This window comes from Tenebrio molitor, chromosome 1, assembly GCF_963966145.1.
Source record: "Tenebrio molitor chromosome 1, icTenMoli1.1, whole genome shotgun sequence".
NCBI classification, from domain to species: Eukaryota; Metazoa; Arthropoda; class Insecta; order Coleoptera; family Tenebrionidae; genus Tenebrio; species Tenebrio molitor.
This window is the reverse complement of record NC_091046.1, coordinates 34,774,599-34,801,856: the sequence shown is the minus strand read 5'-3', so window position 1 is coordinate 34,801,856 and position 27,258 is coordinate 34,774,599. Positions and strand designations below refer to the sequence as shown.

Here is a 27,258-nt window from a genome sequence, read left to right as displayed (position 1 = left end):
TTCTTTTAATTGTTGTTCATTAATATGTCCAAATTTTTCATGCCACTCTTGTATTTTTGTTCTTGAAATGTTCATACTTGCAGCTGCTGTCTCTCCCTTTTTATCTAGAATTTCGCGAACATAGTAAAGATGATTTCTTTTTTTGACCAATCATGATTTCTTTTCCATCTTTATCAAGGATGTAGACTTTATTGTTTTCAAATATCACCGTTGAACCTTTATCTGTGATTTTTCCGACAGATAATAAATTTGAACGTAAATCAGGAACATACATGACATTATTCAAATTGACAGATCGTAAATTATTTTCATTTGACACTTTTATTTTCACATTTCCCGTTCCTCTTATTTTTGTGAAACTGTGATTTGCCAAATTTAGGACTTGATCATTTTGAGCGATATTTTGAAATTGATGTTTTGATGAACACATGTGCGAAGACGCTCCTGAGTCCACACACCACCATTGGCTTTCTGATTTGGTTCCATTGATTTGAAGAACTGTTTCGGTAACTTCTGCCTTTTTCGAAATTTCATTTCTTGCTTTGGCTTTTGACCAACAATTTTCAGCTTTGTGTCCTATTTTCTTGCAATAATGACATTTAAATCTGAATGCTTCTTTGAAATTATTTTTTCTTAAATTTTCCTTTGATGATTTTGGTCCATCTTCTTTCTTATAACATTTTTTAATTAATAGAGCACCCGGAGAATTTTGATTTTCTCTACTTTTTCTTGCTTCATATTCTTCCGTAAGCTTTATTTTCAGTGTTTCTGGCTTCGGTAACTCATCTCGAGATTCTATTGCGATCCGGAAATTTTCATATGAATCTGGAATGCTATACAGTAACAATATTGTTACGAGATCATCTACAATTTTTAGTTCCATTTCTTCTAATTTATCGATGATATTAAAGAAATTATTTAAGTGATTTTTCATCGTTTCTCCTTCATTCATTTTGGACATTATCAGTTGTTTTAACAACGTAGCTTTTCTTGCAGGACCTTTTGATTCATAAAGCTCCTTTAATTTTTTCCATATTCCATTTGAAGTTACACAATTTTTTATTTGCCTTAATTCATTGGGATTTATCGCTAAGATTAAATCTGCTCTTGCCTTTTTGTCGTTTTCTTCCCAAATCGTATTTTCTTCATTATTTGGTTTTTCAATAGATCCATTTACATATCCCCACATTTCGTTCTTTACGAGAACTGCCTCCATCTGAAGTTTCCATGTATCATAATTTTCTTTTCCCAGTGGTTCAATTCTTATTACATTTCCACTCATCTTCTTCTATTAAATCTTCTTTCTTTTAATATTCTTCTGGGCCCATAACCCTTTGTAGTATTATTAGAAGAATCCTTTTAATTCAATAACTTCTTCAGTTTAATTGCATCTTAACATTCCTCCCCCAACTGGTTGAAAAAATGTCGCACCCTAAATTTGGTGCTCATTCACCCCGTGAATTAACCCAGGTGAACATTTTATTATGCGGCACTAGTTTAAGTAGAACGTGTCATCTGGAAAATAATCGTATTTCACATTTCCCCCTTGATTAAATTCATTTGATCCCTTTTCTTTTATCCGACTCAGTGACGGTTGTTTATTCCAGTGACGAAAATGACGCCGAGACCGTCGTTAATACCGGATATCGAGCCGCCACCCCCCGCTGAAGAGAAGCCGCCGATCTCGACGGCACCTCCGACTCCTCCCGTGGCCAAACCGGAGCCCGGTAAACCCCCAAGCAGAGCGGGCGCGTGCCGGGTGTGCCTGAAAGCTTTCAAACCCGACGATTTCAGCAGGACGTGTGCCGAATGTACGCAGCGTGTGTGTGAAGACTGCGCCAGCTACAGCAAACTCGCCGAGGACGAGGATCCTGCCAACTGGACCTGTAGCGTGTGTAGAAGGTTAGACCCGCCACTATCCTGTCCTACAACGAACACATTATTTTATCTTCTTCTATTGCCAGAAGTGCCACAACTTCATGCGCCAGAAGCTGTAAAACAAAATCTTAACAAAATGCTTCCATATCTTGGAAATTTTTGAATTTACAAAAAACAAAGTAGATGTATCTAAACATTCTTCAAATAATAATTGGATGAAATTTAAATTTTCAATACAAAATTATTGTTAAAAAATCATGTATGTAATTTTTATCAAACACAAAGAAAATCGACATGAAATATAAATTATAATTATTAGTTAATGGTAATTATTGATGCACTAAATTGTAAATAGTAATTTATTATACGGGTTTTTTAGAACATGATGAGGGCAGCGAGGAGCGCTATAAAGCAAAGAAGTGCGCCAAAATGGTTTATAAAACGAGTGTAAGACAATATTTTTTCTATTTTGTCCGTATTTTAAATTTTCAATTAATAAAAAAGTTCAAAACATAATGACAGGAAAGTTAATTTGGCAGATACATAAAGGGTTGGTAACACTGGTAACTAGACGAAATGTTTATTTTTCTATTTTGCACCTTTGACACAGTCAGTATAACACTCAAACGGGTTTCGAAAAGGAGTTCTTTTCGATAACAGTTTCAGGAACATTTACTTAAATTAATTGTTAATGTTGGCAGTGACTCACAGTGGGTAGTTGCTAGGTGATCAGTGATCACTGCACTTGCAATTATTCATCTAGTTACCAGTGCTACCAACCCTTTATATTTGCCAAATATAATTTTCCTAGCATTGTGTTTTGGAACTATTTTTTAATTTAAAATTTAAACAAAATAGAAAAAATATTGTATTACACTCGTTTTATAAGCCATTTTGTCGCACTTGTTTGCTTTATAGCACTCCTCGCTGCGCTCCTCGTGCTCCAAAAAACCGCGTGCGACGAAAATGTGTCTTATAAAACTCGTATAATAATAGTATGTAGTTTATTTAATGAGTTCGTGTGTAAATTGGGCCTTTTTTCTCACAAGTGGCTCATTTTTAAACGCGAGTAAAACGAGCGTTTTAAAGGCTCATGCGTGCCAAAAAAGGCCCAATTTGCACACGAACGAGTTGAATACAAGGTTTTTTTGTTCGACGAGCCCCTTAAAGGCTCCAAATCGCTTAAAATCTAAAATTAGCTTGACGTTTCATTTTGACAAGTTGTGACATTTATCAGAATCCGTTCACACAGGAGAAAATTCTCAAATTCTGACAGTGTCGAACAAAAAATTACTATTTTCAGCAGTTTATATTATTTCATGATTGGGCAATTCAAAATGATTGTGTATAAAATGATGTGGCAACTGCGTGAATGGGGTAGAGTTGACATTTGTATGATATTTCATAGACGTGGATTTGATTTTTTTATACCATTGCACATTTAATTGGCAATTTTCAAAATTGCGCGACTATGAACTGTCAAAGAAATGTCAACTCAATTCTACCTACAGAGTTGCCACATAAATTTTCGTAAATAGTTGCCATGTTTATCCACAACCATTTTAAATCACCCAATATAACTCCTCTGTGAAAGTTGGTAATGATATCTTAAGTATATATAATCTGTTTCAAAATCAAAAATCCACCACCTGTTGAATTATGTTGGCAGAAAAAAAAGAAATCCCTAGAATAAGTTTCATCTTTTTGTGTTGGCCCAACCTTCCGCCAAAATTTTGTTACAAATATCAATTTATAAAAATGCCTCGATAAACAAGGAATCTTTTAACCGCTAAATTAAAGCGAGCGCTCATTAAGTGCTTCGAAGAATTTAAAAAACACGATGAACTATGACCAAAACAACTGGCAACAGTTTTATTTCATAACCCCACGTTTTTCTGACACTTCCAAATACACTAAAAACAAAAGTTGGCGACGTTGTCGGTTGAATTTCGAGGTAGAATGCAGTGTTGGTGGATTTTTGATTTTGAAACAAATTATATATTTTTTTTATTATGTCGTATTTTAATGGTAGCATATTTGAGCGCTGTTGAGATTGGTTGTAGTGACGTGTCTATTATTAGACCGTTAGAGGAGTTATTGCCCTTTTACCGCTGCTTTAAAAAACCCTCTGAACTCTGCGGGAGTTTAATCATGTGATTGATTGGCTTGTTGTAAAGCTAAGGGTTGGATTAACATATTTGCTGTTGTAGGAAATTGCAATCAAGAGCGGCACTGGCTCAAGACTCATCGGAGAGTTTGTTGGACGTTCCTATACAAGAATTACAGAGAAGGCATTCCGAGGCGCGGTTAGGGACTGGGGGTGGCTTGACGACGGGACTGGGGAGCGGTTTAGCCCCACCTCGCAGCCCGGAACTTAGAAGGCACTCGGATGTGTCCCCTGCTTCGCTCAAGGAACTGGAAAAGGTAAATGTAATTCCATAATGGACTGTTGTTCTTCCTCACTTACATGGATTTTCATATAAGTTGGAAGGAAGTTGTACTGCAAACACATACAAATGTCATCGCTTCAATTTTATCATGTGAAACTGAACCTGAAAGGGTTAAATCTTAAAATTTCAACTCAAAGCTTTGGAGTTGGTAATAACAAAGCAGCAAAATTGCAATTAAATTGTAACTTACATATTCTGCTCACCGAACCGCTGCATGTGCATAGAGAAACCGCCTATTTTGTATTCGCTAACGTCAGGTGAGTGCATTAAACAAATGTAGCTTTGATGTTTCAAACATTTGACATTAAAACACAGAATATACAAATAAATTTGAAGTATGTACGATTACATTTCCACGATTTTAGGAAAATCTATACTTCAGTAGGTACTTTTCAAAAAATTTACGGTCAAGAGCGGCTGTGAAGAACAAAATCATCAATAACATGTGGCGCAGTTTTACACTATTATTACACATAACCACAGACTAAAATGTACATAACCTAACATTGAATTTGCTAATTACAGTGCTGTTGGTAGCGCATGGCGGTACGGTCAAATGTGTGTAATGATGACTCATCCACATAAGAACCGTTCTCAAATCAAAATCTGTTTTAATCTTGTTGAAACACACTAATATCTCTATTCATTACAAGTATATCAAGATAACAGTTCATGTTGGATGACACATCATGTTTTCAAATCCTTTGTTTTTCACAGTCGCTAATAATTGTTTCGAAACATATGGTATTATACTGGGTATCAACCACCAAACCTAGCCATAGGCACATTTAAAATTACCGGTCAACCAAAACAGCTTGGCGGGTGACGCAGTGGACTGAAATCCCTCCCACTAGCGGAGCGCACTTGTCTGTTGTGTCTGGAAGTGTTTAGATGGAGTTTAGATCGTGTACAAACGGGAAAAAATCAGCGCTTCAAGCATCAAGTGAATAGCATGTCCGGGCTGTTTTGAGCAGATTTGCTTCATTGAGTGTACCGTACCTACAACCATAGCCATATTCTTGTCCTACAGAGACTCGCTCGTTTTCTCATCTCATCCGTCAAGCTATTCTGGTCAAGCTGTACACATATTTAAGAAAAATATGAGTTGCTATGAAATATATTTGTTTAATGTCATACTGACAGCTATAATTATCATCCGTACAGGTACAGACTAAAATACCATCAGGAAATTTTTGATGTAGACGTAGAAAGTAAAATTACTTTTTGCTAAGAAATGCAGGAAAAGGCAAACCAAGACGAAAACATTTTGTCTTCTATTTGTTTTACCGACAAATGTACATTTACGTTAAATAATGAGCCAAACACCTAGAACACTCGATATTTGTCTCAAGAAAATCCGCGGATAAATTTAGCTACAAGAACGTAATGCCCTCGGAAAATTTATGTTTGAGCTGGTATTCTTAATAAGCAAATAATTGGGTCATTTGAGATGGTAGGAAATTTAAATTCATAAATGTATTTAGACATTTTGATAAATGAGGTCGTCCAAGCAATTATTAAAGAAGTTGCGCATGAAGATCAAGAGGTTTGATTCCAGCAAGACAGGAAGACGGCTGTCCTGTGCATTTTGTTGTAAATGTGAGAACCCACTTAAACCAAGCCTTCCCAAGTCGCTGGAATGATCGTGGTGGTACCATAAACTGGCCGGCCAGATCTCCTGATCTTGCACCATGTGACTTCTTTGTGTGTGCCTGTCTTAAACAAAATTTATAAAACACGACACCCAAATATTGATTCTCTGAGGGAGGCCATCGTTGCGGAATGCAGAAATATAACAGAAAGAAAACTTAAGAATGTGAGAACTGCATTCATTTTATCATGGGGATATGGTTTAAACCACAATAGAAAATTATTCAAATATTTTATAATCTACTAGAATTTTGTTTTTTCGTATCCCACCTCCACCCGGCGGCACGGCAATTTTGCCGGAGTACATACACTGTTACGGATAATACTATCAAGTAATAGTGCAGTGCTTATCAACATAATTACCGGCGTCTCGCCTCCACATTTTGACTTTTTTGTGTTTTATGTTCTGTGTCAATGTTAAGGAATTTCCTCACGATGTGACATGAGTATAATAATATACCTTTTTGAATTTCAACCACCAATGTGTTTTCTAAGTCCAAAATTTTTAAATTTTTAAAAAGAGATTGCGGTACTATTCCTGTTGCTGAAATTATAAATGGTAAAATCGAAATTTTTTCTAAACACCAAAGATTTCTCATAGCAACGGATAGTTCTAAATATTTATTAATTTTTGTATTATATGTCTGTATTATATTGTGTGAATTTGGAACAGCTATATCTAAAAGATATGCTTGCTTTTGTTGTTTATTTTTTAACTTTACATTTACATAGTTTCTTTTTATTTCGTTATTCATTGTGAACAAAAATGTTTCTAATAACTTGACCATTTTACAAATGTCAAATTTGATTCACTTCTTAAATAGATACCGAGCGATCATTTAAAAAATAAATCGAGTTTGCTTTGGAGCCTATGCTATAGCATGGGTTGCCATAGGTAACACGCCGACTCGATTTATTTTTTAATTGATCGCACCGTATATAGGTACCAGAAATCATGCAAAAACTATTTTTCATGTTTATTAATCCCTATGGCCAGGTTTGGTAGTTGACACTCGGTATGTATAAAACGAAAAATTTGATTAATTGATTACGTAGAATCCATAATCTCAGAAATTACTGGACAAATTTTAATGGAACTTTCACTGTTGGTTTCCTTATAAATTCTGGTATGTACTCGTAAGTATGTCAGATCACGCGATCTGGATAAAGAAGAAAAATTACTAAACACCATTCACCACACCATACATTTTAGGTTTTTTGAGAGACACGAAGACATACGAGTACTACGCGGTAAAAAGTATCACGACGCGTAATATTATTCATTTTAGAAGAACCATCTAGGGTTACAAGTGGCGCAAATTGTTATGGAAAGCTCAAAGCTACCAATGGTATACTAACCAACTAAAAACAATGAACATGGCGCTTTTGGTATTTTTCACGGCATGAGGTTTTGGAACTGGAATTTAAAAAACGTTAAATCTATCAATGAGTGGAGTTACAACGAGTGTCGCCCGTCTTGCTAGGCAATTTGTGTCATTAACAAAAGTTGTCAAAATCTGACAAAATGTCGAAAAGAAAATCAGTTTTTAGAACAGAATAAAATTGCAAGAGTAGCTTTTGAAAGAGAAAATGAAAAACGTCATCGCAAAGATAACAAAGAAGTAGTAGAAGACAGTAACCAAATATGGAATATCGTTTATTTTTTTGAACAAAAATCTGAAATAAAAGAATCAAAACAACTGAAGATATTTATTGATTATCCGTTATTTATTTGCGCTTAACAAAGTGACAGTCTTATATTTTTAATATAAGCAATAATTCTCTAGGGCCCGCCTTCTGAACACGCGATGAATAGTTATCGAGGGATTAAATGCAACGTTACCATAGAAACCATCAAAATTAACCAATCACATTGCAGAATTTTGTATTTATCGGACTGTTAAAATTATGGGTCCATTAAATCGTGTTCAGAAACCGAACCTAAATCACCAAAAAATTAAAAACTGAACTTAATATGGAATAGATATCCAAATATAGAACACTAAAATGGGGTACAAGATTTCCATATAAAATCAAACAAAAAAAAACAAATTTATTATTCATAGAAATGAAGGAACTTTGGTTAAAAATGACATTAAAAATTTTAAAAACCTAATCTATTTGCAGAAATCACAAATTCAAGTATCAGTTCCTCGTTCACAGAAGTTCCTGTTATTTACTGTTACAAGATCATTTTTATATGAAAATGAAGTTATGACTGCTGAAACAGAAGCTTTCCTCCGTCTATTAGATATTTGTCTCTTTTTTTTAGCACTGGCACTAGGCTACTGCTGAGTTTGGAGGTCCAGGTGTAGGTTCACATTCTTTTAAAGGTTCAGGTCTGGAAATCGTTGTTCCGGGATCGAGGTTTGGTGGTTGATGGTCCGATTGCAAACGGAGAATCTCATATTGTGGTGCTGAAATAATTCTACAGTTGTACCTCCACTGAGCGTCCATAATTGGAATTTCTCAAGAATTTTTTTTTTTTTAATGAAAACATTGTCATCTAGTGAACACCACAAACAAACATGTCTAAAATGATGTATCTAAACATAAAAAAGGAATATTAAAATCACATTAGAAATGAAAAATACTTAAATTTTACGTACATACCTCTAAAAATTTCCGAACAGTGAAAAAAGAAAATACTACTGCCACGGTGCTACGCTGGCGTTCGCCCAACTGACACGTCGCAACGAGTGCGATGCCAAAATGAACGAATGGGATGGATAATAACGGATGTTCATTTAAATTTATCCTCAAAGTTGGCGTTGAGGGTCGATTGTGAACAGACTACTCGTTCGTCTGTAGAGTAAAAACACAAACAACGCAAAAATTGAGGTTAGATTTAAACAGCTGCTCCATGATCTGTAATTTGTGGTGCATTCACAAACCACTCTTCAACGCCAACTTTCAGAATACATTTAAATGAACACCCGATAGGTACATATAGTCTGTTGGTGGGTGTTCAATTGTTTATTGTTCCATATTAACTACACCATTCCATGTTTGAGTACTTTCCTCTAATATTCTCATGCTAAAGTGTACAAGTAGAACGATTGAAACTAAAGAATAAAAATATGAAAGGCTTGGTCAACTTGATAGAAGTGTTCGAATTATGTCATCTGAATCTGGTGTCCAAAACGAGAGAGATTCAATAGTCAATATGAACGGAACATACGAAACAGAGCAACCGAAACTTAAATCGATGCAACAATAAATGATTCTGACGTGCAAATACAAGAAATACTTCGTTGTAAACGGAGTGGGTCTTCGGAGAGTAGAAAGAACTGCTCACTGATCTAGGAATGTGAATTAAGTTTCTAGGCTATAAATCAGCCTTTTTCTATGTTTCTCAACTTGAATAGGTATATTATACTGACAATCCAACTCGAAAATTTTTAACGAATCGAATTGCAGCATTTTTCAAATTTGGACCAATCAAATTGATTTATAGTGAAAAAACACCGAGTAGAGTGAAAAAACAACCCGCTGAGTGAAAAAACAACTAGTGGTTTTTCAGCGAAAAAATTTATGTCAAAATGAAACGTCAAATTTATTAGGTCAACTCGATAAAAATTTTCTCGGTGGATTGTCAAGTCGAATACAATTCGTGGTCTAATTTTTTCTGCAAAATTTGTCATTTAAGACATGAGTAGCTTTTGCTTTTGGAAAATTACACTCGTCTCCTTCGTCGACTCGTGTAATTTTCGTTGCAAAAGCTACTCATGTCTTAAATGACAAATTTTGTCGGAAAAAATTAGACCACTTATTGTATTATATATGAATAAAAACACTAAAATTAATAGGCAAAATGGAAAACATTTGCTTATCGAGACATTGAGGAGCAAAGAAGTCATCACGAGTGTGTAATAGCACTAAAAGCATGTATCGTAACAACGGTAAAGTGAAGTTAAAGCCTATGCTGAACATGCAAAAGCTGTGAGAATAATGCTTACGCTTGAACACTCGCTTTTTAACAACGTTTATTCAAATGATATTTTCTGGCGTGAAATAAATTACTGAAGGCACTTGTATATTATGTGCTGACGTTCAAAACTGTGGGTCAAGTAAACTAGGCAAAAATGAATAGGGAATTTTTCCATTTTTGAATTTTTTATAAATACAGTTTAAAATTTGTAATGAAATGTGTTAGAAATATATTCATATACACATTAAATGTAATGTTTCAAGCACCTGTAACATTTTAAATTTATCCAGTGTTTAAAAATACATGGGAGGATTGGGGCAATTATTTTGCTTTCCATGAAAAATTGTGGAATTCCCTATTCATTTTTGGCTAGTTTATATCACCTCAGCAATAGACTTTGCTTCCTCATATGAGCAATTCCAGCTTCTTGTAAATAAGTAGAATCGTATTAAACTGTAAAGGACCTGGGGCAGAGCTTAGCTTGCGCGGCCTTTAACACGTCAGTGGCGTAGGGAAAATGAGAATTACTGGGAACCACGACAGTGGCGCATCATGTAATGGGAAATTTTCACCGTAGAATAAAACGTTTGAGCAGTTTGTGATATACTTAATCAATAATAATGAATAGGGGATTTTTGTCAAATTTGAGGGCGAAGTCTAGCATTATTAATATTATTTTATAAAACTAATATAATACCTAATTTATGCATGCAGAATTGTGGATAAAAGTATTACACGTAAAATCAACTTTTTATTAAATTTTATAACTCCTGATTTTTTCTAACACAAAACACACTCTGATTCGTGTTTTATAAATGTGATAACGTTGGCGATAATTTCGCGAGCTCGACTGTTTTAAATTTTCCCATGCTGGCCAAAAGTTTGATGCGAAACCATTCCAATCAACTGCTAAAAAAAACCTACAAAATTCCAGTGGTGTTAGTTAAGGTTTCATTTCATTTACAAGTCAATTGTTATTGAAAGCGAGGTTATAAAATTAGTTTTCTTTATACCATACTGTTATTAGGATTTATCAGTACTCAATGCTTGATTGATATGACACCTAAAACAGTCTAGGCCGTTATTCAAAATTATCAGACCGAGGCCGTTATTTTTGTGCCGTCACTACGGTTACGGCACAAATGACAACTAAATTTAATTTTTGAAGTAAAGAGAAATGTCAGTCTTACAAATAAATCATCGTTAAATGTTAAGTATTGTTGGTATAAAGAAAACTATAAAACAACATACGGCCGATATGGATGTAACAGACTCGGTTGATTATAAAATCTCAACCTCATCTGTTATACCGAGCGATCATTTAAAAAATAAATCGAGTTTGCTTTGGAGCCTATGCTATAGCATGGGTTTCCATAGGTAACACGCCGACTCGATTTATTTTTTAATTGATCGCACCGTATAACCCATATCGGCCTAATACCGTTATACTGGGTGCCCCAAAATTCGCGGAACAACTCAATGAGGCAGTGTCAACTCATGTTAGAAAATAACGAGAAAAATAATTAAAAAATCCTATACCTCTTAGATTTGAAGATATGGGGGCCCAAAAGGTGCAGCGTTGATCTCATTTATTTTAAATAATAAAAAAGATTTTGACTATTTGTCTTTTACTAGCCAGTGGCCTAATAATTTTGAACAGTTGTGATCAGGTTTGCAATTATTTTGTCCATTATTTCCAGCATTTCCAAGTAGTAATTTTATGTTCGTTTTACCTCAAATAGCGTACGGCAACACGGCTTTTATTTTTCCCTCTCATTTCCAAGGATACAACAAAAATTAAATATTTGCAGACTATTGGGATGCATTGAATGTTTTTAAATGTTAAATTTCGTGTAACGAATAGGTCCATATCTTCTACAAAAAAGAAGATTTATTTTTTTAAACATTTTTACCTGATCTCTTAATGACTACTTAACAACGTACTACTACGTTGTTCCGCGAATTTTGGGGCACCCAGTATACTATTTCCTATTATTTTTTGTACAGTTGCGGAATTAAAATTTGGGGCACTATTTTTCTGTCACTTCAACAAAATCTCTGTAAAGCACCTTCTATTGTCATCATGATTGACAATCAAAAATTAAACTTGACATTGACAATAGTGCCCGAAATTTTAATTCCGCAGCTGTACTTACGAAAACACTGTAAAGTTATCTTCAGTTGTCTCGAGAAGATTTGAAGTCATGGGTGAATTTGATATGCGTATAAAGCAAAATCATAAATAAAGTTGCACTACATGAATATGTAAACAACTCTCTGACAAATCTCCCCTATTTTCCGGCGAATGGACTCGACCACACAAATTGGTTTTACGCGCAGATCACGTGACCGTCCCTTTACACTTTATTCACAGCTTTATTCCTAGTCTACATTTTATTTTAGAAGCCTATGAAATCTCTTTCACTTTCTTGATAACATGAACCGATATACAGGGTGAGTGGTGTATAATCTGCAATACTTTGGGTGAAGGTAGTGTACATTCAACTGAATCAAAAAGTCTGATGGCATTTTGCTCTCCGGCAAACGGTTAACGGAATAAAAGAGAAAACCCTTACGGAAGAACTGTTGGAAACCACTGATTCAAATTACTAACTGTTACTGTTACTCACAGAATCTACTGTGGTAGGGGGAGGTTGATTATCGTACAATAAAGCTTTCACATATCCCCATAAAAAAAATCCAGGGGATTTATAGTTATTTAAACATTAAGGGAGGTCTAATATTTACCTGTCGAGGACAAGTTTGCCCCCGAGCGATAGCGAGGGGTAGCAATAGAGTCCGAGACTGGTTAAATTAGTTACCTCCCGAATTGTTTATAATATTTTTTCCACTCTCAAAGTTATTTTGAACTGCATACTTTCTTTTTGATGAATTTATTTGAAATATTTGAATAAAATATTAGTATGTCTGTTGCCGGTTGCTACGACTTTCATCACACAAAACGTCAATATTAAAAGCGTCGTGTCAAAAGTTTGTAAAATGAATTTGAACAAAATTAAAAGAGAAATGGAAGTTGCTGAGGCTGCAAACGCTTCATGTTCCTTCCCCCTGCCACAGAAATCGAATAAACGTTACCATAAGGCATATTAGTGTTTTGTTTGGTTTAATTTTTGTCACTTATTTCCCCGAGGGAGGTAAGTGGTTACTTACATCCCGTCGTTAATAGTAACCAACGGTAGGTCAAAAAAGTTGTACCTACATCCACCAAATCAATGTCATAACAACGTACTTACCATGTAGAGAGTGGAAAAAATCCATTGCGTCCAATCAACCGTCGAGGGTATATTCTATTCAGTATATTCTCTAATTTGCCGGCTGTAATGTGGAGATGCATCGTCATGTAAAAACCACAGCTGTTGAGCTCTTGACGTCGATTTAATGGCATATTGTCCAATGCATTTATCTAACAGTAGGGGCAGGCATCATGTAGAAAATGATAATAAGAAGCACCAGTCAATTGGGCAGGCAGCTCATGAGGGCCAATCAGAAAATTTTCCTGCCCAAATGTTGATGGAAAATCGCTGCTGGAAATTGGATTTTCTTGGGCCCAGACAAGCACATTATGGAAGTTGACAAAACCATCTCGGGTAAAAAACACTTCATCTGCTGCTGAAACTCTAGCAGGAAAGTCACGATCATCCACGCTTTTTTGTAAAAACTATCTACAAAAACGACGACGTACTGGATAGTCTGCAGGACTTAATCCTTGAACTCTTTGTACATGATAAGGATAAAGTAGCTGTTCATGCAAAGTCCTAGATACAACCCATTGTGATATATTAAATTGCCTGACCAATTGTCTGGTACTTAATCCTGGATTCTCTTCCGTTGCGTTTAAAATTTGTTTTTCAACATTTAACACGTGTTTTGATCGTTGTGGGCCTCATCCACGCATTGATGGCTGAACTAAGACGGTTTCTCGCAACCTTTGGGCAACTTCCACAAAAGTTTATCGACTGGGCACTCTTCTGTTTTGTAAAAACTATCTACAAAAACGACGACGTACTGGATAGTCTGCAGGACTTAATCCTTGAACTCTTTGTACATGATAAGGATAAAGTAGCTGTTCATGCAAAGTCCTAGATACAACCCATTGTGATATATTAAATTGCCTGACCAATTGTCTGGTACTTAATCCTGGATTCTCTTCCGTTGCGTTTAAAATTTGTTTTTCAACATTTAACACGTGTTTTGATCGTTGTGGGCCTCATCCACGCATTGATGGCTGAACTAAGACGGTTTCTCGCAACCTTTGGGCAACTTCCACAAAAGTTTATCGACTGGGCACTCTTCTGTTAGGAAACCGAGCGCGATAAAAACAACCGCTGCAGATGTATTTCCCTGATGTTCTCCGTAAAGTAGATGCATATCCGCGTATATAGCTACTCAGCATTCGACAAAGGCATGATTTTGAATAAATTTGTGACCGACAATGTCAATTTCTACCAACTGACTAATTTATCACTTGTTATTGCAGCAACTGAAGGTAACAAAAAGACGCACAAAAACATTGATAAGACCCGACTTTTGCTTTTCAACAAAAGTGCAAGTCAAGCAAGCAGTGGTCCTCAAATACGACATTTTCGGCAAAAAAAAATGTCAACGCCCAAAATGCAATACGGCTTTTTTGTATAGCTTAACGAGATGTAGACTACGTCCACTGATAGAATGCAGTTTTTTAAATATCCTTAGATAACAAAATCCCTAAACCATAACATTGAAATATTACTGCTCGTCAAATCTTAGATGGCCGCTAAGGATGCGCAGAAGAGGGAGTGCGATGCAAGATGTGGAACCGAGATGCGACAAGGTGAAGCGGTAAAGTGGGGTATAATTCTGAAAAGTACACTCAGATACAGAAATCGACTTGTTCTAACTCCGCGTTGTCGACGAGATTTTAATCCTGTAACTGTAATCTACTGACGTATTGCGAGTCTTCAACGTATTTGTGATCTGCAATTTTTATTACCTAAATAATAATAATAAATAGGTACCTTTCCCACTAAATTTCCGACGGCATTGTAATTTTTACATTTCTCCTTTTTAGAAAATGACACCCCACACCCATAAAGTTGCTCTTATTGTTAACACACGTTGTACATTTTGATAATTACGTCTCCTTATATTTCAAAATCATAAAGCACTGTAAATTTTATTGAAGTACCTGTTCTTGCTATTTTGTCGGTGGACGAGTCGATTGGACCGTTGGCTTAAATTACAAACGGATGTTCGTTATTCGCAGCGCTTCAACCACTTTTACATAATGCCATAAACAATTTTCCAGAATTCGAATACGGTAAGATGAGGCACAAAGAATTATTCATTATTTTAATAAACTGTTATGTATTACGAAATCAAAGACATTATTCCATATACCTAATTCATAATGTCATATTAATCGTTTAAATTTAAAATATTAATAACATAATTACATAACATTTTTGTTTTATATTTAACACAAAAATTTGCGATAATATTGCGGAATCTGGAAAAGTGCCCCGAATGCTTGCAGCGTTTCCACGTTGAATGGTAAGGGAAATCCTCTCGAAAAGAAATTTCTTTGATTTTGAATCGCCTGATTCCGCGATAAATATGTTTCACTGTGCTTTTAAAAGCCATGGTTTGGAGTGTACCAGTGTTTCCACTGCTGCGACGCTCGAACAAGTGACGTCCCCACTCCTACCGTTACCATTGCGCATCCGAATCTCAGCGGCCATCTAACATTTGACGAGCAGTAACAAGGTATCATACAGAGTTATTCTAAATGATTGTAGTCGAAGTAGGCCATGCCCATGTTATTACGTATTTGCCGCTTTCATGTGAACTGTCAGTTGTGTCGCTGTCACTGTCATTTTTTGTCTGTCATTTTTTAGGTGAAAAGTGCGGTGAGGAGGATTTTATTTATTTTTGTTAAATTAACGATTGAATCCAGAAATATTGAGTTGTTCTACAATCAATTTTAAAAATATTGAGTTGTTTTGCACCCAATTTAACACATCATTTTGATGATTTTTTTATGTGGAGCGGCAATCATAAATTTTACATTCAGTTTTCACGCCTACTTCGACTACAATCATTTAGAATAACCCTGTATAATGTTAGTAATATCTTGAAATATTCGCGCCACTGATTCTCATTGGTTGTTATGAAACCCACGCGAAAAATAAATTATATGACATTTCAAATTTGAAACTGTCAGTGCTGTCAAGTGGTTTAAGCATTTAGATTTGCGATTTTTCATCTTTAGAGCTTTGTTTTGCGTTTCTCTGGTTTTAAAAATTATTAATTTTGATCGTGTTGCGATTTTTTGTTGATTTTTTTGAATTTGTGAAACAAACATCGAAAATGACAGAGGTAATTTTTGTTCATGCATTAAATATTAATCTGTTGTTTGTGTTTAGCCATTTCCGAAAAAAGCTGGATATTTTTATTTTATTAGCCAGCTTTTTTCGGAAATTCGAGAATGTATTGTGGGTTGCATTTTTAATTCCGTCGGGCACATTATCACTCGTGAAATATCCTGTATTAATAAAACCTAATACATATATTATTGTAAAACGCAATCAATATGTCGCGGTCATTTCGAAAATTTAGAATATATAACTAAAGAAGGAGAAATCATTAAAAATTTAAATAAAGGAGAATTTTATAAATATTTCGGTATTAATCAATCAAATCATATTCAACATTCAATTATAAAAGAAAATTTAGAAAAACAATTTTATTTAAGAATTAAATCTATTTTAAAATCAAAATTAAACGGTAATAATTTAATTAAAGCAGTTAATACATATGCTGTTCCATTGTTGACCTATTCTTCTGGTGTTATAAAATGGTCCAAAACTAATTTACAGAATATAAATATTCAAACTAGAGTTCTCTTTACTAAATTTTGTAAACATCACCCCAAATCTGCTATTGAAAGATTTAATTTACCCCGCGAAAATGGTGGTAGGGGTTTTTCAAATCTAGAAATTCTACAACACAATCAAATTGCTTCACTAAAAAATTATTTTCTCAATAGAGCTCGTGATTTTTTAATGCTTTGGTTTCAGCGGATAAAGGTTACACACCTTTAAATTTAAGTGATAATATAATTTCAGAGATTGTTGAGCCAAATATACCTGACACTATAGCAAATATAAAACAAAAGTCTTTACATGGGAGATATTTTAAAGAGCTAGAACAGCCAGAAATTAATATTCAAGCTTCTCATGCATGGCTTAAAAAATCAAATATTCATCCTGAGACTGAGGGTTTTATATTTGCAATACAAGATCGTGTTATAAATACAAGAAATTATAAAAAACACATATGCGGTTTAATCGATCATCGATAAATGTAGGATTTGCGGAACTGAAGGGGAAACCATTGAACACATCATTTCTTCTTGCACCGTTTTGGCTCAAAGCGAATATAAAAAACGTCATGATATATTCGCAAAAATTATACACATGAATTTAGCAGTTAAATTCAATTTATTCAAGGATACACAACCACATTACATTTATAAACCAGAAAGTTGTTTAGAAAATGACAATTACAAATTATATTTTGATCGCACAGTTTTAACTGACATTCACATTCAGCATAACAGACCAGACATTATTATTTTAAATAAACAACAAAAGCAAGCATATCTTTTAGATATAGCTGTTCCAAATTCACACAATATAACACAGACATATAATACAAAAATTAATAAATATTTAGAACTCTCCGTTGCTATGAGAAATCTTTGGTGTTTAGAAAAAATTTCGATTTTACCATTTATAATTTCAGCAACGGGAATAGTACCGCAATCTCTTTTTAAAAATTTAAAAATTTTGGACTTAGAGAACACATTGGTGGTTGAAATTCAAAAAGGTATATTATTATACTCATGTCACATCGTGAGGAAATTCCTTAACATTGACACAGAACATAAAACACAAAAAAGTCAAAATGTGGAGGCAAGACGCCGGTAATTATGTTGATAAGCACTGCACTATTACTTGATAGTATTATCCGTAATAGTGTATGTACTCCGGCAAAATTGCCGTGCCGCCGGGTGGAGGTGGGATAGTATTACTCTTACTATACTGAAGTTTTCTTTCGTCTTTCCAAAGTGCAAACATGCAGAATAATAATAAAACATCACGTGTACCTAAACCTGCTCTTTCCATTTTTTTTTAATTTCGCGCCGGATCTATTTGTTGTAGCGTTGAGTGAACATTTTTAGTAACATTTATGTCAAGCAATCTATGAGTGGACAGAGTATATTTATGTGTGCCAAGTATTGCAGGTTATACACTACTCGCCGTATAATGTAATAATAAGATATTTCAAGTGACGCTTTTAGCGGAAAAGGAGTTAGAAAAAGCACTTTCGAAATTCATATTCAAATATTTCAATATGTTCGTCAATCTACAAGAGCAAAGCCGCGGGCAAAAGTTAGTTTAATTAAATAAAGCTAAACACATACAGCAAGGAAATAATTATTAACTCTTCTTAGGTAAATCATGTTAACATTTAACGGTATTTATTCTAATACTAGAGATAACATCATTTTTTATCGAATAAATACGATTACACGTTGAAGAAACAACAAAGCAATGCTAATATAATGGATAATCTCCAGAACAAAACTGGTTTTTCGATCAATACGAACAAAAGAAAAGCTTTTTGTTTTTTATGTCTAGTGCGAAACAACCACATTTACAAATAAAGTAAACAAAACCTTTTCCTTCATTTAAATTCAACAAGAATGTTTCATTTCAAATTAAATGAAATCATTTACTTGATAGAGCAAAATATTTACGCATTCACAAAAACATAATAAATTGTAGAATAAGCACAGACTGACAAATTGCCATTAAAATACAATAATTAATTAATAGGGTCGTTTAAAACGGTCATGTACGCTAGCACATTCCATCTGGATACGTTTAGGTGACAAAATGTGAATAATCTCAAGTAAAACTTCAATAAATAATAACAAAAACATAACTGAAAAATATTTTCCCTAGTTAATAAGGACAACATTTTCCATGCTTTGAAGCCTTTCTGGCAATTTAACTTTTTGAATTTTGCAGTTAAAGGGGGGTGGCTCCAAGACTCCCGATCCCGACTGGACCAAGGGCCGAGGCGGCCGCAGTACGGCCAACAGTCGCCAAAACAGCCCCCCTCGTGAAACAGCCCCTATAATTCAAGCTCCACGATCGCGTAGAGGTTCCAGAGTGGCAAGACAACACAGTTATGACGACGAAGTAAAGAATACTCTTGCACCAACTACCACCGGAGACACTGGTCTGGGTTTGCCGCCACCCATGCCCAGGAGGGCTTCCGCTTACGATGTGTATGCAGTACCCGGTTTGAGTACCGTCACGGCTCCCACAGTTGTCGGTCGACGACCATCATTCAGAGTACCCGCATCTGAGACCACCAGTCCTCCTAGTCCAGAAACAGCCCCCGTAACACTCATAGCCCCCGAGGATGATAGACGGACACGCAGGAGAGGCTCGCAGCTGTGAGTCGGTTTTGTTTTATGTTTTTAAAATGTTGGGGATTTTTATTTACAACAATAAGGCTTTGTCGGTACAGCTATAAGTTGTTTGGGAGAGTAATTGCCGCTGCTTTGCTACTACATACTTTGTTATTAAATTCTGTAATGATTTTTATTTCACGGTTAACAGTAAAAAATATGATACATACGAACACAATAAATTTCTGTAAAAATTAAATTTATCATCGAGAAACTAGAAACTTCAAAGTGACGATAAGACATTTATAGGTTTTCTATTTTATAATCTGGAGTGGCTATACGTTTGAGAATCTGCAAGGTAGTGCAATGTAATTGGAATATATCGTAATCGTCAATATTCCAGTCACAATTTATTTTGACATTTGATCTGAAGAAGGCATGAGTGACGCGTCACTCGTTCGTATTTGATGATTAAACTGATAAAAAACGCAAAAAACCCTCTCCCAAATTTATCTTTTGAAGTCTTTGGCTCGTTTTAAAGACAGCACAAAGGTAAAAAAATCTTTTAATCCGCTTTGATGAGGTAAATTGCCTTTTCAGTGAAAAACCGAAAAGCCCACTGGTTCTGACATACAAATAATTATCAACAATTTGATTTAACGACTGCAACACCATCTTCTGATGTGGGTGTTTTATAAAATTCGATAAAGGTGAAAAATGTTTTAAAATCCAATTATATGAGTTTCAGCTTGAAAATGAATTTATTGAAAGCATTTTTAAGTTAGAGTAAAATCGATGTTTCGCTGATTTTGGAAAAGCTTTCTCAAGTAAATCGAATGTCACTCCAAGCGAGCTAACTTAACAACAAAACAGAGTAAACCACTCGTCAACCGGTAATTTAGGGTAGGCAGCCATCACTTCCGTGGGATCTCCACTCGGTTCCGGTTGATTTTCTCATTTTCCGGAATTTGCAGGTGCAAGGAAAGGTCTAAGTCATTTAACGTCATCTAAATAAATTATATTTGTAACGAAGTATCGATTTGTTTGAAGTTTACAGTTAACTTGAAGAATTTAACGTAGCGGTGAAAAGCTTTTCGCATTAAAAGATTTAATTAAAAAGTAGTGACGTATACATCAAAACGAGCTGGCTGTTTCTATAAACTCTACTGCAACTGCAACAAAAACAAACAACTAACAAAGAAACATCTCTATGATAATAAGTCGATATTTGAACAAGTCATATATCAAAAAATGAAAGTTTAAGAATAGTACATTCTCAACGAACGTATAATGATGGCTATTATTCAAGCGGACGAACACGAGCCGTAGGCGAGTGGTGGAATCGCCCGATTGAATAATAGCCATTATACGCGAGTTGAAGACTATACTTTCTCCCCGACTATACCAAGAAAAAACAATCTGAAAATCGAATTTAATTTGACTTTTAATAATTGACAATTAAAATTATGCCTCGTTTAGCGGTTGCTACGCGATGCGCGACTTATTGTTTACCAACGCATCCGATTGGCGATCTGTCGTTGTAGAACGAAAATACGAGGGATATGATTGGCCGACAGCCGTGGATTTAATTATTTCTAACACGGCGCGTGGAATTGATATCATTCTTTCATTGAATATTCAACAAAAATGTATTCATTTTTTAATAGTCGTCGAGAAAGTAATTAATAATCTGTAGTAAAAAGTTGCTTGAAGTGTATACAACAGCTCAAAAATGATTTTAGAACAATCGGCTGAATGTTTCTCGGATGCTAAACCAATTTAGGTTAAACAGTGATCCAAGCAAGTTATCAAAGCAATTCAGCTAAAATGTGTTACTGTCTTAAGTGACAACGTTACAAAAAACCATTTTGAGCAGTTCTTGTTTCTTTGACAGAGACAATAAATGATGAACCACCTTCGTATCTTAATTTATCATGTTACAGCGAGCCAATCAATTCTGAAAACAAATATTTCCACTGAAACTCATGTTGTATGCGCATTGTGGAAAAGATATATTTTTTTAGTTCACGTTTCTCAAATTTAAAACTGTACGTAATGACTAATGATTATATTACGTTAGTCTTGACAAACAACATAAAAATACAAACTGTTATTCAGTTTTAGCACACTCTTGATTTAAAATCAAGGACCGTATTGTAATGACAGGTTACTATTGTGTCAACCACTTGTTATTGATGCTGTTTAGTGAACAAAGACCATTTAAATAATGTCCACATTGACCACTTCGCACATAAATGGTATCAACATAAAAACGACAAAATTTATTCTGAAAAGCTTGCCATTTACGTTAAAAAAATAAATTATCTAACAGAAGTTTTTCGGTTGTTGATATTATGTCGAGAAAAATGTAAAATTTTCTCCCTCGAAACTTGTATCCTGGGGCAAAGTTGTGTAAAAATAGATGTCTAGCATCTATATTTATCGTTACGGCACGTTATACACAATGGCTGTACCCTCGAAACCGCGAAAGTTGTCAAGGGGTTGAAATCTGCGCGTCAGTTTGGAAATGCCAGGTTTGACTGGGGCAGGTATCTGAAAATAAAGCGCAAATTCAAATAAAATGGGGATATTTGCCGGTTGAGTGGGGCGAGATGACGAAAGTCTCCGGCGAGGTGGGAGGACGGTGGCGGCGAACCTGCTTGACGTCAACCGCCTCCGGATCGCAGATCAGCCCGGGCATCACGCAGTTCGCGACCCGGCCAATTATACACACTAACATCAACTAGCTAAACTAAACATTCAGTTTGTATCACGTCACCCGGCTTGTAAACCGCCCACCAGATCACATTAATCAACCAACAACACCACCTTGAACGCACTCAATATGTACCGACTTTATCGCTCGCCAAGCCCCCGACACCCCTCCACTTAAAAGGGGTGTTCGTATAAACAACAAACAACTTTCTTATACAACAAACAACTCTCTCATCAAATTTGATTTACGCCAGATCCCAGATCTATTGTTACTTGCAATTTTTATTTGCTAATAACTGCTTCGTACCTACATTTAAACATTTATTGTTACCAACAATCAGTCGAAAAGTTCATGACTACGACTTCTTTCACGCTACTACTTTTTATTCATCCCTCGACTCCGAGCGTCGGTGGTGAAAAAACACTTTGTGCGACCCTTGAAATATAAGGATTCTATCAAACCAACAATTTACGGATAAATAAATTACTATACTGGTACTGCTGTCAAGGAGGATCCCCTAACATTTCCGTCCGAAAACATTAGGTCGACTTACAGTAGGTATTATGTCCAAGATCACCTTTTTGAGAAAATGATATAATAAATTATCCAACAGTAGCGAACCGCCAGATTGCACCATTAGTTAAGAATTTAATATTTCATTTCAAGAGAATTTTGTGTCCAAGTAGACACCAAAAAAATTCATACCGTTTGCTTCATTTATCTACTTTATTAAGGTAGTAGCATCTTGTCTAACGTTAAATATTACCGCGTGAGCAACAATTACTGTTTGAGATGGCAATAAAAAATTTTACTTGAAATTGGTAAGACTGTGAATTGTACCTATTTTCGTTTGTTTCATTGTCATTACATTATTGACAGCTGACGCTGACATAATTTTCAAATTTAATGATTTTTGTAATCTTTTATTAATAATAATTGGAGTCAGCACCTTTAAATTAAATGTTCTAACTTGTTTGTTTTTAAAAACTCCGCATTTTTCAATAAACCGTTGCTTCGCATCACACAACCTAATTTTCGGCGATCTATCAAATTCATGCCACTTCCGGTTATGTCACAAATTTAGCCAACAGGGACGCAAAAAAATCACCATTGTAGTTTTATTGCCAACTCAAACGGTAATTGTTGTTCACGCGGTATAAGAAATTATAATTATACTATAATTAATTAATCCAAAGCAACCGATTTTATTATCACCAGTTAGATTAACTTTGGAAAAGCTAACATAATAACATGTATATCGTCTTTTACTCACTATTAACACATATGAAATTTTGTTTGACTAACTAATTGTAGTTATACATAAATCACATTCAGGTATTTAGGTTTTGAAGATTTGTTTATCCACAGCATAACTTCGTAGACAAAACGTGTGATTGTATAGAAACCGTATGCGAGAAATAATGATTAATGAGTTTATGACTAACGCGCGTTCAAAAAAATTGCTGTCAACTAGGCCTTTGTATTTTATAAATACAAGTTGTCTTTTTAGTCGGTATGATTTGACATTTTCTTTAAATACATAACCTTAGTTAGATTATCATTTTAACGTAAAATGAAACAGTTATAATAATCATTGTTTCTATAAAAACTGGTATTATTCTTAGTCACTTTAAGTTCATGTTAAAAATATGTATTGCATTTCTGTATAACGAAATTTGCGAATTTTAGTTCAAGAAGATGACATAAGGGGCATAAATAAATAACAGCAATAATAAATATAAACAAAGAAAGAACAAGAAGAAAAATATAGTTTAAAAACATGTTTAACACGAGACAAGAATTAGCAAAACGACACTTACAAATTTGTACTTTCGTTTTTACCGTAAAATTACTTATTTCTTTATTATTATTATTATTATTATTATCGAATTTTTAAGCGAAGACGCATTTAACGTTTTTGATTCAAAGTTTTTATTAGACTAATACCTGAATAACGATCTGGTTAATATCGGAACAGCAACTTTCTGTATAATTTTTAACAAATTTCGACTTTCTGAACATAATAAAGTTTATTTTCAAAAACAAATCGTTTTGCTTTAATTTCGATTGTCCTGTTAGGATATTAGGATACATGGTAAATGGAAAGATAAAACATTATATGAAAATAACATAATTATTACTTCCGGAAACGTTCAGTGTTCATTGGTGCAATGTTGAACATTAATAAAGGAACGTAAGAATGAACACTGGACTAATTCCACGAGAAGACGTCTGTTGGTTATAAAATGTAAGGTGAAGAAGCTTTACAACATCTAATTCCCGTTTATTGATGTTTTTGTTTGAAGAACAAACATATAAATCGGCTCGATATTTATTCAGCAACATTTTTTGAAAACCGCTGCTCCATACCATTCTCTTAAAAAATGCTATTATTATTTTGAAGATTTTGGTAGAAAGATATTTCTTTCTTCGTTTCTTAAGTCTGTTAAAAGTTTTGTAGCCGTAATTAGATTCAGACGTTCACTATAATAAATATCTATAATAAATAAACTTCCTTTGTCTATAATTGAAAAGTTGAAAGAAAATAAACAATTAATATTTGAAACATATCCAGAGTGATCAACAAGAAAACAAATCAAGAGTGCTACCTCATCTTTTGTTTTATCGAAACGTCTCTCTTAGCTTAGTCGTACAAATATGTAGATGTATTTGCTATACACTGTCATTTTATTGGTTGCCTACCTGTCGAAAAATATATTATCAATTAATTAATGCTTCATCTTCAATGGTAAAACTATTTTTACCACTTATTTTAGAATGCTTACAATTACAGGAAACGTCCGTAAATTTTGCCGAAATCGAAATCTATTTTCAATACCGTTGGTTTAAAACTGACACTGACGTTTGTTTGACATTTCACCGAAAAATCTGCTTATCAGTAGCGTCGCGTTTGGCAATAAAGCTTGTAAATTACTCATTCTTACAAATGTAAAATGTTGCTCTTGTTTATTTTATAAATTTTATTAGAGAATAATGATAAAATTCACAATTATAATTCCAACGTCCAAAATTCATGAGGTATGATTTAGTATAAAGTAGCGTTTGAGACCACAAATTGCCTACGCCCATCCATTGAACGCTTATTTACATATGATTCGGCTACGACGTGACCGATAATTTGCAAGGCCTGCTCTGATTTCTTGTTGATCACTTTGTATATATTTATACATAAATATATTATACAAATACTAATGCATTTTTTTAATGTAATAACTAAATTGGAATTGTGATCAGTGATCACGAATTAAATTCAAATCAGCAGTTAAACATAATCACATAATTCATAGAAAGGCAGTAATCGTGTATTGAGCAAAAAAAATCAGCGACGTAGATTAAACCCAACAAGTCATCAATCCAGCAAAGCTTTTAAAGCCCAAACGCAGCACGCAACATTAATTTGTTTAATTCGTTATAACCACTTGGATTTTATTTTGGTTGAATGATGATACCAGAAACGAATTTATTAGGTACCCTTAAAGAAACCAATTCTATGCCCTTGTCACGAATTCGGCTCTCTCTATTTCGCTGATTTCACGTTCCACAACACGTGTAGTGCTGGCTATCTCGCAGTGGCCGATTTATTCTGATTTTAAATTACATTGAAACAGATCTATCCCCAGAGCCGAAAGAAACCGGCCTTTTCACGATTTATGACATCTAACAAACCGTCTTTTTATGGTTGCCCCTTTGCAATATTAAACTCAACACCGGAGTAATCAATTATTATTATTAAGTTTTATTTTTGTGCAAAACGAAACAGCGGTAACACTTGTGACTGTAAATTTAATCTGTCACTATTTTCCGCAGGAAAACGACGAAATCATAGCTCCTGTTGACAAGCAAAGTATTTACTTTAGGTAATTATTTTATTTTTACCGTACATTAAATGACAATGACGAGGTATTTATTTTATTTGTTCCTAAGAGTCCTCAGAACTGACTAAAATATTATTATATTTAAATAATTTAATGAAAAGGGTACTACATATTTCTGTTGCTTTTACAAATAAAATGAACTCTTACTTATGCAGACTATAGTATTTGCCGTTAGAAAATGACAATTCCCTAAAAACTGAAACCTTGCATACGGTTTATTTCACCATTTCCAGTATCATCGTATTAGTGTTACAACTAGAAAGAAAAAGCACACCGTTTGGATATATGTATCATGAATATTTAATTTTTATGACATTGGTAAAGTCACCTCAGATAATTAGCTAAAATATAAAGAAGAATAATGATAATGTACCACCATATTAAGAATAATGAAACAAAAAGAACATAATATAATTAACAAATTATTTATTTTTGGGGGAAAATTGCGACGTCAAAACATTTTAATTTAATTAACAAAAAATAAGGTTAATTGACTAACCGTTTTGATATTTGATAATCTCATTTGTAATACAATAAAAAGCAAACAAGGACCGATTGCGAAATATGATTTTTAGAATTTGCGCCTCTAATATGTCTATTATTGTATTCAATTTGGAGTCGTTTATGGCTATCTATTAAAGCACTTGTGGTCTAATAGATCTCTAAGAAAATTTTTATCAATATTTCAGTGTATTATTGTCATTTACAGCTAAAAACTTCCAATATTAATGTTCAAATTCTAGTTTTTAACATCTGTTGCAGATGTAGTTGCATCCGTTACCTTGAATTACCAATTAAAACAAAATTCCCTAGAATTTGAACATTTAATTTTTTTATTTAAAAATTAAAACAAGGGTGCAAATATTAAAAAATAACAAAAAAACTCGTTTTATAAGAGCATTGGCGCACTCGTCCTATAGAAAACTCCCCTTCTACATCTGGGACTCGTGCGCCAATCAACCCTTATAAAACTCGTTCTTTAATATACTATTGTTTCGTTTTAACAGATTTTCACCAAACGATTAAATAAAGGATATCGATTGACAGATTAACCACTTCAATTTTATGTTTTCAAAAAGGAAGCAATAACAGTAATTCACGTTCGTGAATCGTTCCAGATGTACGTTGTGGACTTATTTCAGTTAGAAATGATTGTGAAATCACTGTTGAAAACAAAACGAAGGAAGGTCTTGTTTGCTTGAAAATTATGAATCCCACAAATTATAATTTCACCAGGTCCATAGAATAATTTT

At 34.2% G+C, this 27,258-nt stretch overlaps 1 protein-coding gene across 1 annotated transcript in view; it reads left to right on the top strand.

Annotated features, from left to right (window-relative positions):
* The window catches only part of Fife (regulating synaptic membrane exocytosis protein fife), a 214,837-nt gene that overhangs the window by 143,086 nt on the left and 44,493 nt on the right, over positions 1-27,258 (top strand). The window contains exons 4-6 of the mRNA XM_069051971.1: positions 1,608-1,902; positions 4,089-4,302; positions 19,005-19,438. Coding sequence (XP_068908072.1) covers positions 1,608-1,902; positions 4,089-4,302; positions 19,005-19,438 — 943 coding nt within the window. The remainder of the gene's footprint in view (positions 1-1,607; positions 1,903-4,088; positions 4,303-19,004; positions 19,439-27,258) is intronic.